Here is an 18,126-nt window from a genome sequence, read left to right on the forward strand (position 1 = left end):
AAGACAGGTGCGATCTGAACACTGCGTTACCCTCATTCCTCTCCCTCTGCCCCCCACGCACTCGAATATGTCATTACCTCTCATTCGTGGACCAGATGTCATCAGCTCATTGTCATCATCCCTTTTTTTGTTACCTAGGTCTACGGTATTAACTGTCACTGTTGATCTTATCTCTTTCTGAGCAGTCTTCATTCGGTCATATAGAACTTTGAAGAATTTTTCTGATCTTTTTTGTTCGTGCAACTGCTGATAGAAAGAGTACTGCAAGAAAACACATTTTAAGATATCAACACCCAAGCAGAGAAAAAAAGTATTTTTGTGCTTGAAATAAACATAAGCATATAAATAAGATCACACATTTAATGTGCTGCTCACTATCATTTCATAAATAATAAATTGACAGCTTTTGCCATTCTCCTGTATTACTTAATATTTACTAATAATAGCTTACTTTACTTAGCACTTTCTACTAAATTCCAACATATTTTCATGTTACGTAATTCATCCTATTTATTTTTAAAATTTATACAGGCACTAAAAGAAGTTGCATACAACTTTGGTTTTTATGTTACTATAAAGTCATGTGTTAATTGAACACATATTTATTGAGTGCTTACTATGTGCCAGATGCTATGCTAGCACTAGAGATGGAACAAAAAGGAGAAATAGCCACAGTCCCTGCCTCCACGAGTTTGTCATCTCCAACACAACCAGTAACTAACCCAATGATCATCCTGTGGGAATGAGTTTACAGAGAATTACAAATTGTTGTCTTTCTTTTTATCTAAATTGCAGTATAGTTAATTTAGACTATCTCATAACCTCACTCACAGGAACCCACTGATAAATAAGGGCTAAGTCCTTTGGTACTTCATTAGCTATATTGCTTTGCATGAGATAAGCCTACCATAAAATAAATTCTGCTTTACAGTTCATAATGATACAGAAAGGATTCCACACCCAAAGGATGACTGAAGTATATCTTAGTAAGAGGTGGACATACTGCACCTGGGAAATATCCGCCCTAATCATTACCTGTGTAGGAACTTAGGGAAATGCCCAGAAGAGGCAGGAGAAAGGAAAGCGAGGTACTCTAGAACAGACAGAAGTGGCAGCGGGTGGGGAAATTTTGTTGATACTAAAACCATGGGCTAGACAAAACACAAACAAGAGAAATTAAAGAAAAAATATTAGGAGATAATGATCTCATTGACTGTGGTGATTAAGAGAGTTATATAACCTTGGTGCGAGACAGTGTGAAGAAAACCTACATAAAAAGCAAAGATTTTCAGGTCAAGTAGAATTGACCATAACTCAATCAAGCTAAAGAGCCAATTCTGGGGAGTTCGGCTCCTGCAGATATGCTTCCCAGCAGGAGTGCCTGGAACCATGACTTCTAGGTGAGACACCTAGATGAAGTGAGACACCTAGAAGTCATGGTTCCAGGGTCTTGAAATGGTCATCTGGCCTGAAAATTTCGTATCGGCAATGTATATTCACAGAGTAGTTTATGAAGCCTCAGAAGCTGGCTTCATATTTAACAGGGAAGCTCCTTAGAAGAGGGCTAGCAACCCCTCAAGAAAGCAGACCAAAAACCCACAGTTACCATGGCAACTACAGTGAAACAGCCGAGCTGGTTCTGTTCATTCAAAGGATAAATGCGGCATTCACAGAACTCTGGGCCCACAAATTAAGCTGATGCTTAAATCCTAATATTTTCAATATATTATAATGAAGTTAGAAAGTTAAAGGGGGTTAGTTCCAATATATTGATGAGGAAGATACAGGAACTCTGTGGTTCTGTTAAAACAAAGTTCTATAATTTATGTAGCTCCTTGGCATATATTATCTCCTGAAGCTTCCAGTACAACTGTGTGATGAATAAACAGAGTCCTTATTTCCACTTTAAAATTTTAAAAAGGAGCTTTAGAAAAGACAAGCGAATTGCCCAGTATTATGTAACTGATTGGTGGAACTAGGATTTAAATCTACAGTCCCTGACTCTATATCATAAATTTATCAAGTGACTTCTTAAGCTCAAAACAACAAATTATTTACACAGACCATGCCTTTTTTAAACCAGGGTCCTACAAATTTGAACATTATAATTTTAATGAAGTTAAAAAGTGTGCTTTAAATATGTATGTATATATAGTATATATAGGTGGCATACTGATTTCTTTTACTGAAGATAGGGTTTTTGATTAGGAAACTACCTCCAAAAGCTGGCTAGAATACAGGGAAAACTCTAAGGTTTTTTATCAGGAGCCACAGGAGGTAGAAACACAGATGTGTGTGACAAAGGAAGGACTTCCCCGAAGAAGGAGGAGTGAGACTAGTAGCGGGAGGGCAGAGAAGGGAAATGCAGTGAGGAACTAGGAACGTGGAGCGAGACTAGGGCGTGATACAGGGGGAATCAGTCGGAGCAATTCCCCAAGAGCGAGGAGGTAGAAGATTATTTTAGAAAGATGTTTATCGTGGTCAAGAGCACAGATTCTGGAGCCAGACTGCACGGGTTCGAATTCTGACTCTATCTCTAACGAGCCATGTGATCTTGGATAAGAAATTTTAACCATCTATCTCAGAATTTTCTTCGCTAAGATCAGATAATATAACAGTTACCTCCTAGGTTATTGTTGGGATTAACCAAATTAATACACATAAAGCCGTAAGAACAGGAATTAGGAAGCATTATTTTTATTATTAATGTTCGACTTGAAATGATAAACCAAGTACCTGCTCTAGCCACCCCCTCAACTAATTTTCAATAAAGTATATTAAACATATAAATTGACTTATGTAGCTAGTATGGGAATCAGAGTCCTATCTCAGTGCCACAGAGATACAGGGATGTCAAGAGAACCCATGAATGAAGAAAGGAAGGCACGAGTAGCTAAGGAGACCATGAGAATGTCCAAGCACCTAGGGACTGGGAGAAAAGTCTTGGAGAGCCATGGTTTTCAGACTGCTGAAGAACTAGGAACAGGACTCCAGCTGACCTCAACCAGGGCTCTTTGAGCCAGGAACACTGAGCTGACATCTGGGTTATACACCGATGCAGGTACATGAGAAATCGAATGAGACAAGGCAGGTAAATGAAATTGTCACAATCCATCTTAAAACAATGTTTTCATATACAAAGTAATTTAATTCTGTTCCCTCAAAACTACCTATTGAATGGATACAAAATATTATAGATAAAGAATAGAACATGACCCCCCACATTAAGAAAAAAAGAAATTTAACTGGAGAATCAAGATGTCACACAAGTAACAGCAAAAGAAGATGATCCCATCCGATGACCCACAGTGGCCCAGAAACAGGAATCTAGAAAGTACTATAACCCCAAGGATTGCTTCTACCTAAAGATGCCCCAAAACTCTTCCACTTCTATCCTCTGGATAATCTCCATCTAACATTATGTAGCTGCCTAGACAATTTCTTAAGAAAATCCAAGCTGAATATCTGGTTGCAGAAGGAAGGCAATTTCCAAGAAAACCACTCAAATCCCACCACCACCCCTCTGCCGGTGCACACAACTTCCCTCAGAAGAACTGTGCTGGAATACAGGCAAAGGGCCAAGAGAGTATTAAAGAGATAAGCGCTACGGGATCTCAGATAAAGGAGTAATAGCCAAAGGCCCCCCCAGTCAGGGTAGACACTGTAAAGAAGGACCGTTCAGTCATAGAGCTGTATCACTCCTGACCATAATTTACTAGAATTGTTTTCTAACTAAGAAGTATAAACGTTTTAAGGTTGTTTTTCTTTTTTTGGTCATTGTGCTATGTACTACTCATGAGGCCTTTATTCCTAAAGGTCCCTGGTATCAGGTATTTCATACCCTGCAATTCCTGTTGTTCCTTGTATTTGATCACTAAATAAAGGAAAATATTTTATTTCTTAATTAGGTGTGGCTTCTATTTGCCATGAGTAGGGAAAATGGACTCTGGGATTTGCAGGTAGGTGTGAGTATGGCTTCCTTCCCTGACTGCAGCAAACGTAGGGAGAGCAGGCTGTTGAGCGGCAGGAGTAGGAGGCGGAGGCCGCTCCTCCGTGAGCACTTGCCGGCTCTTGGGCTCACGCAGTGTGTTCTCCCTTTGAGTTTGGAGGAACCTGGGGGAAATGTGGCAGCAGTTTCAAGGTGAAAATGGTCCCTCCTGGAAACACTGGTCTGGGCCTTGCAGGCAGGTGAGCCTACTGCTTGCTATCACAGAGCACCAGACGGACGAACGGTGACTTTCAAATCAGCCCACCCTGAGCTGCATGAACAAATGAAATGGTTCTCCTCTCCTCGCCCTACTCGTGAAAAATCCACTTACTCAGACTCGTCAAGGAAAGGAGTGCTGGGGGACTCGGGGCAACAGTCATGTTACTGTTCTCAACTTCTAAATTTTTGTATGGGCAGGATGTGTGTGTGTGTGTGGAGAGGGGCGGTGAAGGTCACCGGGACCCGCTGCGATGCCAAACACCGTAGGAGGAGTTTATGCATGGCACCTCTTTTAATTAATACATTTACTGCTTAGAGGAATCAAATGTCATTTCTATCTGCTGAAAGTCAGCCTAAAACTTCCCTAAGCAACTCAGAGTTTCTGGTATTAATGTTAGAAAGGATGCTTCTCAGGGTTGTTCTGCTTCGATGAATAACCTGTGAAGTTCTGTATCTATAGCAAATCAAATACATTTATGAGGAAAATGTGATACAAGGCTGCTTTATATAGAATCATGAGAGGCTAAAAGAAAAAAATATTACTTTCTCATGGTTTCTATGACACGTAAATAAATGCAGATAACAAATGTAATGCCCATCATGAGAAGTAGGTACCTGAGTTTGTGTGTTTCCTCCTTCCAGCAAAGCAATGCCAAGTAAAATGCCTTCTGAAAAAATTCTGTCATTTTTGGTGTTCACTATAACATCAATGACAAGTTCTGAAGCACCTTCCTTATCCAGTAGACACTGAATATCTGACATTGATATCCCCATCTTATCTGAATCTTGTCCAGAAAAGCTTCCTGTGATTAGGAAATATAAATTAAACAAACCTTACAGACATTACTAACATATAAGGTTTTCAAATCCTTAGACTTTAAGAATATTTAAAATTGGAACTCTTTCCCTACAAAGTTAAATATATTAGAAGCTTGTTTTTTTAAATCAAAAGTTTGTAGAAATATAACTTTTTATTAAATGTATGCCACCTCTAAATAATTTTTCTTAATAAAAAAACTTTAGTAAAAAGAAAATGCATTATTTTTGTCTTTAATTTATATATTAAGAAATTAAGGTAACTAATTTCCAAAGTTAAAAGACAAAATTAATTCTAATGTTTAAATATGTTGTTTGAACCTGAAATGGTAGAAAGGTTTTTAATTGTGCTTTTCATTTATTGTTTTAGTTTTATTGAGACACAGTGAACATATAACATAAATTTAAGGTGTACAGCATAATGATTTGATAGATGCATTATTGCAAAATGACGACCGTAAAAGATTAGTTAACATTCATCACTTCATATAGTTGCAATTTTTTCCCTTGTGATAAGAGCTTTTAGCATCTATTCTCTTAGCAACTTTCAAATACACAACCCAGTATTAAGTATAGTCTCATGTTCCACATTAAACCCCCAGGACTTATTTATAATTGAAAGCTTGTACCTTTGACTACTTTCACTTAATGCCCCTACTCTCTGCCCCTCACCTCTAGCAACCACAAAGCTCATCTGCTTCTGTGAATTTTTTTTTTTATTTAGACATAGTGAGATTACACAGTACTTGTGTTTCTTCATCTGACTTATTTCATGTAACATAATGCCCTCAAGGTCCATCCATGTTGTTGCAAATAGGATTTCCTCCTTTTTATCACTGAAAATAGTGCTTTTTAAATGAAATTTTTATATTTGTGCTATTTTAACTAAAATGCTAGAGTACCAGCATAAAGATGTTATGAGAAGTTTAAAATGAAGGAAAAAATGAAAAGACTTGCCTCCCCCTTGTGCAGATTTGGAGTAGGTTCCGGAAAGGTGGCCATTGATGCTCACTCCATAATCACCTTTAAAGTATCGATGCAGGAGTATTTTTCTTAATGTGCTACCCTAGTAATGAGAATGAGAAAGGTGTTGGTTATTGTTTCTTTCCCTAATAAAAGAATTTCAGTACGTTAAAGTGACACTTAAATGCATTTCATCATTGACATTGAGATGTGGAAAAAATTAATTTTAGACTGCATAATATTTTTGGAAATAAAATTTGGCAAATATTACCCAAGAAAATAATTTTGCTTCTCCTGGAAATATATATATAGTAGTTAGACTGTGTTAAGAACATAAAAAAATGCTATGAATGTGAGGTGTTTCAAAAGCTTTGGGTCCCAGTGTTGGCAAGAATATTAGTGGCACCTGAAGAGAAACAAATTAACAAATGCCCTAAGAACTGAAAAATGAAAGCCTTATTTAGAGAAGCTTAGTAAAACAAGCTAGAAAAAATAAACTTGATAAAACAGTGAATCATATTTAATCTCCAAAAAATTTATTCAAAAGATAGTGAGTGAAAACAGTATCTCCCTTTATGAAACATGCAATTTTAAAATTCTTAAGTCTTCAATTTTTTTGTAGTGGTTACAAGACATTTTTAAAATAATCTTTTTTGCGATATGGTCACTCACATGTACTTAAGAAATATAGGTAACCTAAAATCTTTTATTTTATTGTTTATTTTTATTTTAATAGACCAGTAATAAAGCAAATAGAGTAACAGAGTAAAAATAAATTATCATTTGAATACGCCAATAAAAATAGAGTAATTCATCAAGTATTACTTAAAGCATATTCATTTAAAGTATTTAAATGATCACATCAATACTGAGGTGTTATTCCCATCATGCAGGTAGGGAAACAATGGCCCAAGAACTTACACAATTAGCTGCACATCATTCAGTTAACATTTGAGAGCAAGACCTGAACTCAGTCCTTTACTGCAAACTCTAGGCTATTTCCCCACATTTCACTGCATACCCCCTTCATGCTGTGCCAAGTGACTCTCAGTGTTCATTCTCTCTTTCAATCATTCTTTGGTTTTCCCTGCTCAGGCCCTTAAGATTGTGACTTCAGTTTCCTTGTTCTCTTCTCGTCATCTTCCCTCTCCCCGTCAGTCATTGCACCTGATCCTTGGTTGTACAATCGCTTCTATAGATCCAAATGTGCTTCCTCCAGCCTTGACCTTGCTCTCCTAAGCTTCTTATCCTGTCTCCTCTTAGAACTCCTTGTTTACATTTGGAGGTTCTATGGGTACCTTGGACTCAATTTCTCAGCACAGTACAGTCCTTCTCTCTTAAACCTGTTCTCCTTTCAATTTCCATTTATTTTAAGGCGATTACAGCCATTTTGGTCAGTTAGGCTGCCAACTTAAGGTATCATTCACTAACCCCTCAACCTGACAATGATTTGTGAAGACCTACCTATTCAATCTTTCAGCTGTAGCTTCCAGCCCTGCCTTCCCATATCATACTTGAACCACAGTGAACTAGGCGATGATTTCTCAACCACAGCTTTCAAAGTCTTTCTCTTTGGTCACTTAATACTCTCTGCCTAAAATGTTCCCCTATCTTACTTGTGGACGGGTGCTATCTTCCCTCTTCATTCTACAAATAAGTGATTAGGTACCTACTGTGTTGTAGGAATTATCTAAGTGAATAAGAGACAACTCTCCCCTCAAGGAGTTTACAATAAGGTCAGTTCCATCACAGACACATGTATTAGGCCCTGGGGAATCACGGGAGAGGAAACAGCTGACTCTGAAGAGGCTTTACCTGTATACCTCTCCTATTAACCCACGTGGTCATCAGAGCAAGGCTGTCTCGTGCAACAAATGTGTCCCAACTGTCAGAGTGCCAAGAACTTTAACAGACACTCAAAGCATTTGGAGTTGTTTATCCTTATAGCAACTTTTATTTATCGATACTTAAGTTTTAGAGTATAAACAATTTATGATGGCTTCCTAGTTCACATTTACTTCCTTTACGACTGTTTTATATAGGAGTTTAGTGAGTAAAGGCGATGATTAGTCTGGGACAAAACAGGGAGTTGTAACAGCTCATTCCACCCATGAACACAACTCTATTATCCCTTATAAAACCTAAGTGGGGCACCTAGAGGTGATATTAGAAATGAAAAGTGCTTCCCTTTTTTCTTTTAAGAGAAAGTTTTATGAGTTGAATTCATTTCAGCTGGCCAAAGAATGATCTTACCAAAAGGGGAAGAAAAACAAAATATTTCTTTGGAGTCAAATGAGCTTCTACTATGTATCTCGACAGTAAAAAGAGAGGGTATAAGAGAACTTTTAGACCCTTAAACTATGGGACTGAAGTTGTAAATTGAGGAGAAAATTTAACTGAAGGACTAAATTTCTTTCAAGTGTAGCTCAGGTTGTTGTACTGATCACAGTTTTCCCCTCTATAGGCCGATGTACTGCTATCATGCTAATCCTATAAGATACAGTTGCTCGGCTGTCATCAATACAGCTCACAAATGTGAAAATCCAGGCGTTTTTTTGAAAAGTACACAAGAGGTGTCATTGTCTGGGTGAGAACCTGTTATGAATAGAAGCCCGGGTCCTTGTGAACTAAATAGTTTCCTTTCGATTCTTTTAAGAGAGGGTTTTAACCACATCACTCCACAAGCCCAAAGAGATAAACAAAAATATTTTCAGTCTCACAGGGAGACTGAAAACTGCAATTATCATTTGTTTTAAAAGATGCCTTTTATACTGCTAGAAGAATAAAGTTGCTTGAAACCAACCACAGAGTACAACTGCGTCACACTAAATTTTTCAAAAGCATGCTATTTACCATTATCTCTAAATTTTCTTTGGGCGGATAAGCAACACGCTTCATACCCAATTCCAGCCTAGTTAGAAGCATCTATTTTCTAACTATAATATTAGGAATGCCGCAGAAAGGGGAGGGAATTCCCTGTGTCTTAGTTCTTACTTCTGGGGCCACACTGCCTGGGTTCCAATCCTCTCTACACCCCACACTAACTAGAGGATCTTAGCAAGTTACATTACCACCACGTGCCTCAGTCCCACAACCGTCAAGTGGAACAGTCACTACTCTTACTATCATAGGTTCTCTGAGATGATTAAATAGGTGAAAATATGTAAAGTACATAGAACAGTAACCACTATAAGTTGTGCATAGCTGATGTTATTCTTGTTGGTATTAATATTATCCAGATTATGGAACAGTTTATAATTTATAAAATGCTTTTGTATATGCTTTCTCACTTTATACCAAACCTTCCCACAAAAGTAAAATAAATTCTTAGATAGTATGAAAAAGGCAAAAATAATAAATGATAAACTGCCCTAAAATCCTAATTCATCCACTATTAATCAGTCTTTAGAATTACATACTCATGAGCTAATATTTTTACCCTTTATAGTGCAAAATGATTTTTACAATTTCAACTAAAGTGAAAAAGATTCTACCTTAGTTCAAACTCCACAGTTGGTGCTAAAAGTGAACAAACAACAGCTTCAGATAGAACAGTATTATGTTCTGCTTGTCTTAGTTGTCCTCATTTAAGATGGAAAAACTTTAGGTATTGCTACATCACAGACTTAGCAGAACTGAGTGCTGTTGGCCAGCATCTAGCTCTGAGCCGAGGGACCAGACGCAAGTATTCGTTCCAACGTGTCTCGGGGCGCTCTCTGCGGCAACGGGTGTCAGTGGTGATAGCACAGCTGTGAGTCCTCTCTACAGATTCCTTGCACTCAAATAAAGTAACTGTAGAACCACTGTCAGAAACTCTGATGCCAGGGTTGCAAATTACTGTCTCAGAGCTACCGCTGCCATGGCAGAAACTCGGGGAAGAACTACAAGCACATTAAGCCATTTTGAAAAGAATTCTACAGCAATTGAGAAGTTTCACTTCTGTACTTGCTCTTCAATTCCAAAATGAATTCCTGACTGGGCTGCCCATCGAAGGTGTCTTTGTTGGATTGGGCCAAGTAGCCAAAAAATGTCCTTTCCAGTCTTTTAAATATCAGAGTCAATTCCAGGCCACAAGACATAGCTTTTAGCCAATGTCTTCATGTGAACACATCCCAGATGTGCTAAATGTAAAGTAGCCAAGATAACTAACAATCACCTTCTGAAATTACAACAAAACATCTCCATAAAAAGACATCTTCTGTGCCCAGAGAAGCCGTGCTGACAGTCTGAACATCTGGGAGGGCCGCTTCTATCCTGGCCAGCTCCTGCTGCACCGCCTCCAATGTATCAAAAATTAGGACGCTTAAAAATGAGTGCCTTTTTTCATGGATAAAAAGGATGACAAAAATGTATTAGCTTTAGGAAGGACTAATTTTCTTTGATTTTTGAAAAAGAACAATACCGTTGGCCTTCATAGGAGTTAACAGCATCAGGAATGAGGAGTTCAACAACGTGATGAGGTACTGATTCCACATTTGCTCCCTTTCCCTTGGAAAGCTTATATACTAAGCAATATTTTTTTCCACTGCGGACAATATCATCAAGACATCAAAATATGATACCACAACCAGAATCCTAGAAAACCAAGTTCTCAACTGAAAATCCAAAGGGCAATAAAAATTGCAAACTAAAGATGTTTCATTTAGGGATTTTCCTGAAAGACCAAAGATTAGCTACTAACAGGCTTGGGCAAGCCCTGCAAGGGGGTGACTACCTGTATCCATAGCCTTCACAGAGTTTCACTTTAACATTAAACTTGGTATTCGCCTAGTTTGGTGTTTCCTTAATCATTTCATTTAATGACAGCATGTCTGATTAGATATTTTCATCATTTGAATTTCCAAGGGTAAAAAGGTACATTTTTAATTTCAAATAAATCATTGTAACAGCTGTATTTTAATGGAGTTACATTTGGCCCACCATCTTCCAGGAACATCTCTGGGAAAATGAGGCCAGTCCCCTATCATCTAGCTGTCTAGTGGTTTGAACTTCTTGGTCACTGACTCCAAGCAGCAGAGGCCAATTCTTCCCCTAGATGCTTTCCCCCAGGTTTCATAAGAGGAGAAACATCAACTTCGACAGGAATAGTTATCGCATACATTCACAAGATGCTCTTCATCAACACAACGTCACAGTCATTATAATCTTGAAAAACTTGGATGTCTCAACAAGCCTAGTAAAGAAGAGTTTGTAAAATAAACAAAAGCTATAGAAAATTTGCAAACTAGTTACTCATATACCACAATGACAATCTACTTCCATCTTCTCTCCTTCCCTTCTTTAAAAATATTCTTTGTAAAGACATATTACATTACTACCATGGGTCGGGAACTAGGAAAGGGGGGGGTGTGCAAAGCAACTGTGCAGCATATGCCAAAATAAATTTCAAATATGCTGAGTTGAGACATATCATACTTGTTTATAACATACAAAATCCTCACCAGACTATTTGATTCTATTTGTGAATTTAAACATTTAAGCAGCAAATGATGATATTTAAAATTTTAATGATAATGCTGGAGATAAAAGTGACTTCAGTCATCACTCAAAGTTTATCAAATATCATAGCCTCTAAACAAACAGGGTTGCTGAGAAGGCTTTTTAGGAGATAAGTCTGCCCCCCATAACTAGTGAGGAAGAAAGGAAACTATTTTCTTTGGGGCATAATAAAATCCCCTAGGTACTTTACTTCAAGGGAGCATACTTTCTGACAGCATACTCAACAGATTCACACACTTCAACCACTTTAATACAGGGTCTTGCTTAAATTCAGAGGTTGAGAATTTATGCAACCCCTCACGAACAGTACTTGAGAATGAATTTTTCTGCTCATAATTGTTTAGGGTTCTGAGTAAACCATCTTCATCTGAGGTCCAGAACATAGAGTTCAGAGACGATTAAATAAGCAAGAGTGGAACAGGCAAGCTTTAGATACCACTTCCCTCTTGAAGCAAAACTACTAGACTCACATATCATACATCACTACCTCATAACATTATACTCATGTGGCAGCACACACAACCACTAAAGCTGAGCCCATAATCCCCTGGTATAGGGCATAGAACCCTACTAGAAGGCTGTTTGTTAGTGAAGAAAATGGAATCGATATGTTGCAAACATATGCACTCAAAGCAAAAACTAGGAAAATGGAATTTCAAGTGGTAATTTCAAAGCTTCTGGAAAGGCTCTGTGTCCCTGAAGGATGGTATGATGAGGTATATAACTCAAAAATAGACTCAGATTATGGGGGTCAGTCTTGAAGAACACCAGAGGATAGAGGAGGAGCGGGAAGAGATGGGGATGAATGAGAGAACCAACCCTGGTCTGAAACATAACATGAGGTACAATGGAAGACTTTTCTCCTGGATAATGAGAAAAGTCATATTGAGCTTGCTATTTTAGATGTTCAAGTGCTGCTATTCCTGTTATATTTCCACATCATTTAGTAAAGATAAATATTTAAGTTTAACTTTGCAAGGTGGTGTAACAAAAGGTAGGAACAATACACAACAAGGAGAGTCCAGCACTCCTCTGCAATCCAGTGCTCACCGCCCTACTTCTGTGGAGTCTCCTAGGTTCTCAGTGTCATCTTTGTGCTCCAAGCTACGATGGACTAATCTACAATCAAGAGAGTGTTAGCCCAAAGGGCAGTGAGAAGAAACACATGAATCTGAATAGTTGTCAGGGGAACAACATGGTAGAAGACCCACCACCTTCAAACAGAGAGAGTGTAGAGGTAGAAAGAGAGGGAGGGAGAGGGAGAGAGGGATTGAGAGAGAGAAACCTCATTCTGTTCCTCCCAAATATTAGAAATTGTCCTTAAAAAGGGAAAAAGAAAATTAACACTCGCATTAATTATCAATCAATGAAAACATTTTAACAAAAGAAGTATGAGGCTAAACTTAATAAATTCAGAATGTATGTAGAAGTTCCTAAGATAGGAGAGAAACGTATAGAATCCATGGAATGAAGATGAAGTCTCCATTGCACACCTTCAAAGGAAAGGTCTTGTCTTGAGTATTGAATGAGAGTATCTACACACAATTAACACATAGTACATGCAATTTATGGAAGCTCACAGCATTGAAAAGCTGTGTGCTTAGTGGAAATTATAATGTTTCTCAAACCAGCATAATTGGTTTAGGTCTTGGTTCTGCCCCTGACTTTTTGATCTCCATAATTTTACTTACTTGCCCTGAGACTCAGTTTCCCCACCTATGTATAATAATATGCATAGTGCAAGGCTATTTTAAAGATTAGAAATTACATATGAAAAGCTTTATGTTCCTTGCCCACAAAAAGTGCTAAACAGTTACTATAATATTTATTTTAGTGTTGAAAGGAAAATAAGATTTGCAACTGATTTTATATATGTATGTCTATATAGCTATATACATATATATGTTATCAGTATACACACACACACACACACACACATATATGGCATGACTATGCCCAGTGCCAGAAGCCGTTGCCTTCAACTGCTGACACAAATATCCCACTCCACCTTCCACAGTTTTTTGAGAAAAGGCTAATGAAAAACAGCATTCATTTTATAAATTACTTTGAAGCAAACTTGATAGGAATGTTCCAGTTTCAGAAATATAACACCTACATGTGCATAGATTTCAACCTTCCCTAGCACATGTACACAGCAGAATTCTTCAGAAGCCAATTTAGATCAACTTTCCTTAAAGTGATGCTAGTATGAAGACCAGTATTCCAAGTTCTGTGAGAACAGAGCAATTTTCTGTCCTAATATTTAACACAAGACATATAGGAAAAATATTGAATATAGTTATAAAATTATCATGCAATAATTATTCATTAGGTTCTATTCCTGACCATTCTCTCCATATTCGCCTGGTGCCCTTCTAATTCATTCCCACTCAGTATCCAAAGGGTTGTAAAATAGCCAAGAACTAGAATTCAGAACATATGAACTTATAAAAATAATTACAAATCAGTGAGAAAAAATAATCTGGTACAAAAGTGAACAAAGGAACTGAAACAGCATTTCATTGAAGAAACACAGATGGCCAAGAAACATGAAAAAAGCTCACCTGCATTAGTGATTATGGGAACACAAATTCAGACTACAAGAAGACACCACTAGATTGAAAAAAATTAAGTCTCACAAAACTGAATGCCGAGAGTATGTGGCTCAACTGTGGGAATGAAAATTGATTTTTATGTACAGCCACTCTGCAAAACATACGTTCTGACACAGCAATTCTGAAACATGTGCCCCAGGAGACACATAGTACCACGTCCTACACATTCATATTAGCATTGATCAAAACAAACGACAAGCAGAAAAAAAGGGCTGGGACCAGAGGAATCAAGCAAAAAGGAAAAAGAATGATGGACAACAATGTGGTGATTGCAGGGGTAGGAGGTGAGTGGAGGTGGGAGAGGGTATGGGAGATAAATGGTAATGGAAAAAATACAATAAAATGAAAACAACTAGAAAGATAAAATGTTTTTAAATATATAAAACTCTTATCAATCCAAATATCCACTCACAGGAAAATGGATCAATAAATTGTGGTATATTCCAAGAATGCAATATTGTACAGTGGTAAACAGGAATAAACTAGAGCCTCACAGCAACACACAACAACCTTAATGAATCTTAGAAACATAAAATTGAGAAAGAGACACAAAGAACAGTCCTACAAGACATGCAGTGTAGCATGAAAAATGTGAGCTGCACGTGGTCTCCAAGAGGGACAGTGAGAGCACATAACTAAACACAAGATGTTCTCACTCTTCAGGTGGTTGGGAGTCCATGAGTCTTCATTATGTTATCATGCTTTATATCTAAAAAATGATGCTGTCATATTCTTGCTTATAAAGTCAATATTACATTAAAAGAAAATACATTAAAGATAATTATGGTTGCTTTCTACATATCATGTTCTGTTGCTTTCTACCTCTTTTTGAATGCTGACCAAAATCCATAGCATGGCTTAGGTGAACATTCATGATCTGACACCTACAAATCTCAAACCATTATCATCGTTGTTCTCTGAACCAATCTACATATTCTGCCATGGATAACGTGCTTCTGTGCATAATGCACACCCACATTTGTGACCCAAACTTCAGGAAAAAAACTTTTGTTTTAATTTTTAATTCAATATTTTATTGATTATATTTAGAAATAAAACTGATTATTGTATTCCAGGGTATTATTTTGCATATGGATGTCATTATTGCTTTCTAGAGGTACACATTTAACACATAAGCATAAATAAAAGCATTAAAACCATTTATATAGATATGGAATTAGTACTACCCATGTATGATGTGCATCCTTATTTTTCCCTCAAGAATGTGGGCAAAAAAAAGTGCACATTATACATGACAAAATACGGTACATCTTCCTTCTGGAACACAAGATTTTCAATGACTCATTGTGTTCCCTTCAGCTTCAAGACTCTAGCAGATGATATTTCCTTTTGCCAGCCAGGCTCACAGAGCCCCTTACCCCTCACCTCCCCCCGCCCAGGACTCCCAGCTTTGCTTAGTTGAATCCTAAATTGAATCAACCTTTAAATCTAGTTCAGCCACATCACAGTCATCCTCTCCAACATCCCCAACCCAGTTCTTGTTCAGTCCTCTCATAACAACGTGTACTTCCTCCTGTGTTTTAGTTTTATATTTGTTCACTTCAATCTTTAGATGATTTCTGTCTCCCCTTCTAGATTATAAGCACCACAAACACAGAGACAAGGCGTTTTAGCTAACATGAACTCCAACACCTCATTAAATATCTGGCTCATTAAGTACTCAATGATTTTTTTTAAAGATTTTATTCATTTATCTTTAGAGGGGAAGGGAAGGAAAGAGGGAGAGAAACATCAATGTATGGTTGCCTTTTGTGTGTCCCCTGCTGGGAAATGTCCTACAACCCAGGCATGTGCCCTGACTGGGAATCAAACCTCGATCCTCTGGTTCGCAGGCCTGTGCTCAATCCACTGAGCTACACCAGCCAGGGCTCGATAATTATTTTTGAATGAAGGTACAAATCAACGATTCTGAAGGAGTGATCACTACATTTACCAACGAAATTTGGTGTTCCATGCAAGCTATTACAGATTGCGATATATATTGTACATCATGTCTTATAACTTTGGCAACTGTTTGAGATATATTCAATGTTACCTGCATATTAAATACTTCAGTGTACAAATTTATTAATTATATTTTATGGCTAAAACAAGGCAGTTGTGTTGGAATCCGATGAGCAAACTGTTAGACCACTTAAAAGTGAAGATGAACAATTCCAGCACTCAATCTGAACATGCTAATATGACAAAAACAAATCCAAGTTCTTCCCTTGCTACAATCCATCTATAGAAATAGAATTTTCATATTTTACTAAAAATGCAGAAACCACCTTAATACTCTACATTATGCAAGAAACTGACTTAGCAACATAATCTTGAATATGCAAATGTCATTTTAAAAAGAGAAGAAGTCCCTATTTTCTTTAAAAATACTATGTTTGGGTCATAATTTGTAATACATACTAAAATTAAAGATAATTCTTTTTTATCTAATTTTTCCATTATGAAATGAAAATCACTTCCTTTTAGTACCTGTTGTTAGACATCGAAAGTAAGTCTAATTTTGATACTTCCTGGCATCAAACTGTCCATGAGACCATATATTTTACCTATTCTAATATAAGCAATTATCTTCTCCCTGAGCTCCTAATTGTGTTCTATATGTTAAGAATAATTTTCAAAGAATTTCTCAGTGAAAAACTATGAGACAGTGACTTAGAACTAGTGAAAACTAGGAATTCTTTAAACTTTCATCATTATGTCAAAGCACCAATACAATTATTATCAAAAGAAAACGAGATCTCCATTCAAACAAACCAAACGCTGCCCGAGCTCTTTAAAGGACACAAGGCCAAATGCCTACCTTAGAAAGAGGCTTTTTCAGAAAGGCTTTGACCTGGCTTGTTCAGCCCTTTTGAACACTGTTTTGAAATCATTTTGATTCCTGATGGCATACACCACAGCAGATATTTTACCGCTTTATCTACAACTGCAGCTAGAATCCAGGGCCTGAAGAAATTAACACTTTATTTTGAATAACACACGAAGCACATTGGCTGAGCTGGAACCTAGCTGCTCGGTAGAGCCGCGGTGCTAGGCTTGCTGCTGCACTGTCAGCACAGATCTCCACAGGCCTGTGGATCCCCTGCTGAAGTTAGCTTTTGAAATAAACAAGAAAACAATATTCTCAGGTGGAAAAAATGGCTTAACGTCTTTAATAAATTAAATTTGAGATAAATCCGCTCTTTCTAATTAGAAAATGGAAGAGGAGAGCGAAATGAATCACTTCGGTTAACTATGGGATGCTAATCTAATATTCTTGAACTAGGCAAGACTAAGTCGATAACTAACTCCTCTTTATCTGTACGTATGTGCATGTGTGTATCATATATCATTTTTATACTGCTAGATATTAATGCACGTTTGTAAAGTTATTTATCAAATCTTTGAGGGGTTAAAACTCTTGTTTTCTCCCCCGGGTATTGTTAAGCATAGATGACTGGTTTGCCTCCCCCCCCCCCCAAAAAAAACACAAGTGAAGAAACGCAACTCCCTTTCTATAGTATTTCAATAATTCTAATACACATTTTAATATTTCAGATCACAGGCCACTCTGAAATCAATGGTGTGTCACACAGCTTAATTGGCAACATTCATTTTCTTCCCAGAGATAGAACTGATGGCATATCGGACCTGATGAGAAGAGTTATACTGGATGAAAAAATAAGAATGTCTTTTAAGTAGGCACTACCACACAACTAAACCTCACAGCATGTGCCTTTACTTTTGTGACCACTTTTCCATTCATATAAAGCAAGGTGAATTATAAATTATAGCAGGAATTTGGAGATTCAATCTTATCACCAAACTATGTTTTCGGCGTTCTCCCCTTTTCATCGCTACATGTTCTGTAAGACACCTAAGTTCGCCGCCATCTTCAGTTTTGACGTCATACGCTCTGAGCTGGGCCTGCCTGATAATTAGTAAGGAAAATGACAACACTGATTGAGAGAAGAGGCATATTTACTTACAGATTAAGAGCAATAGAAGAGTTAATAAATGAGA

General features: G+C 37.4%; 1 protein-coding gene across 2 annotated transcripts in view; it reads right to left on the reverse strand.

Moving 5' to 3' along the window:
- The window catches only part of ITPR2 (inositol 1,4,5-trisphosphate receptor type 2), a 444,505-nt gene that overhangs the window by 151,654 nt on the left and 274,725 nt on the right, over positions 1 to 18,126 (reverse strand). For both annotated transcript variants that reach the window (XM_037144844.2, XM_053662176.1), the window contains 3 exons: positions 5,981 to 6,089; positions 4,823 to 5,010; positions 78 to 261 (listed from right to left, as the gene is read on the reverse strand). In XM_037144844.2, the coding sequence (XP_037000739.2) occupies positions 78 to 261; positions 4,823 to 5,010; positions 5,981 to 6,089 (481 nt within the window). The remainder of the gene's footprint in view (positions 1 to 77; positions 262 to 4,822; positions 5,011 to 5,980; positions 6,090 to 18,126) is intronic.

This window comes from Artibeus jamaicensis, unplaced genomic scaffold (genome assembly GCF_021234435.1).
Source record: "Artibeus jamaicensis isolate MK-2021 breed Jamaican fruit bat unplaced genomic scaffold, CSHL_Jam_final contig_233, whole genome shotgun sequence".
NCBI lineage: Eukaryota > Metazoa > Chordata > Mammalia > Chiroptera > Phyllostomidae > Artibeus > Artibeus jamaicensis.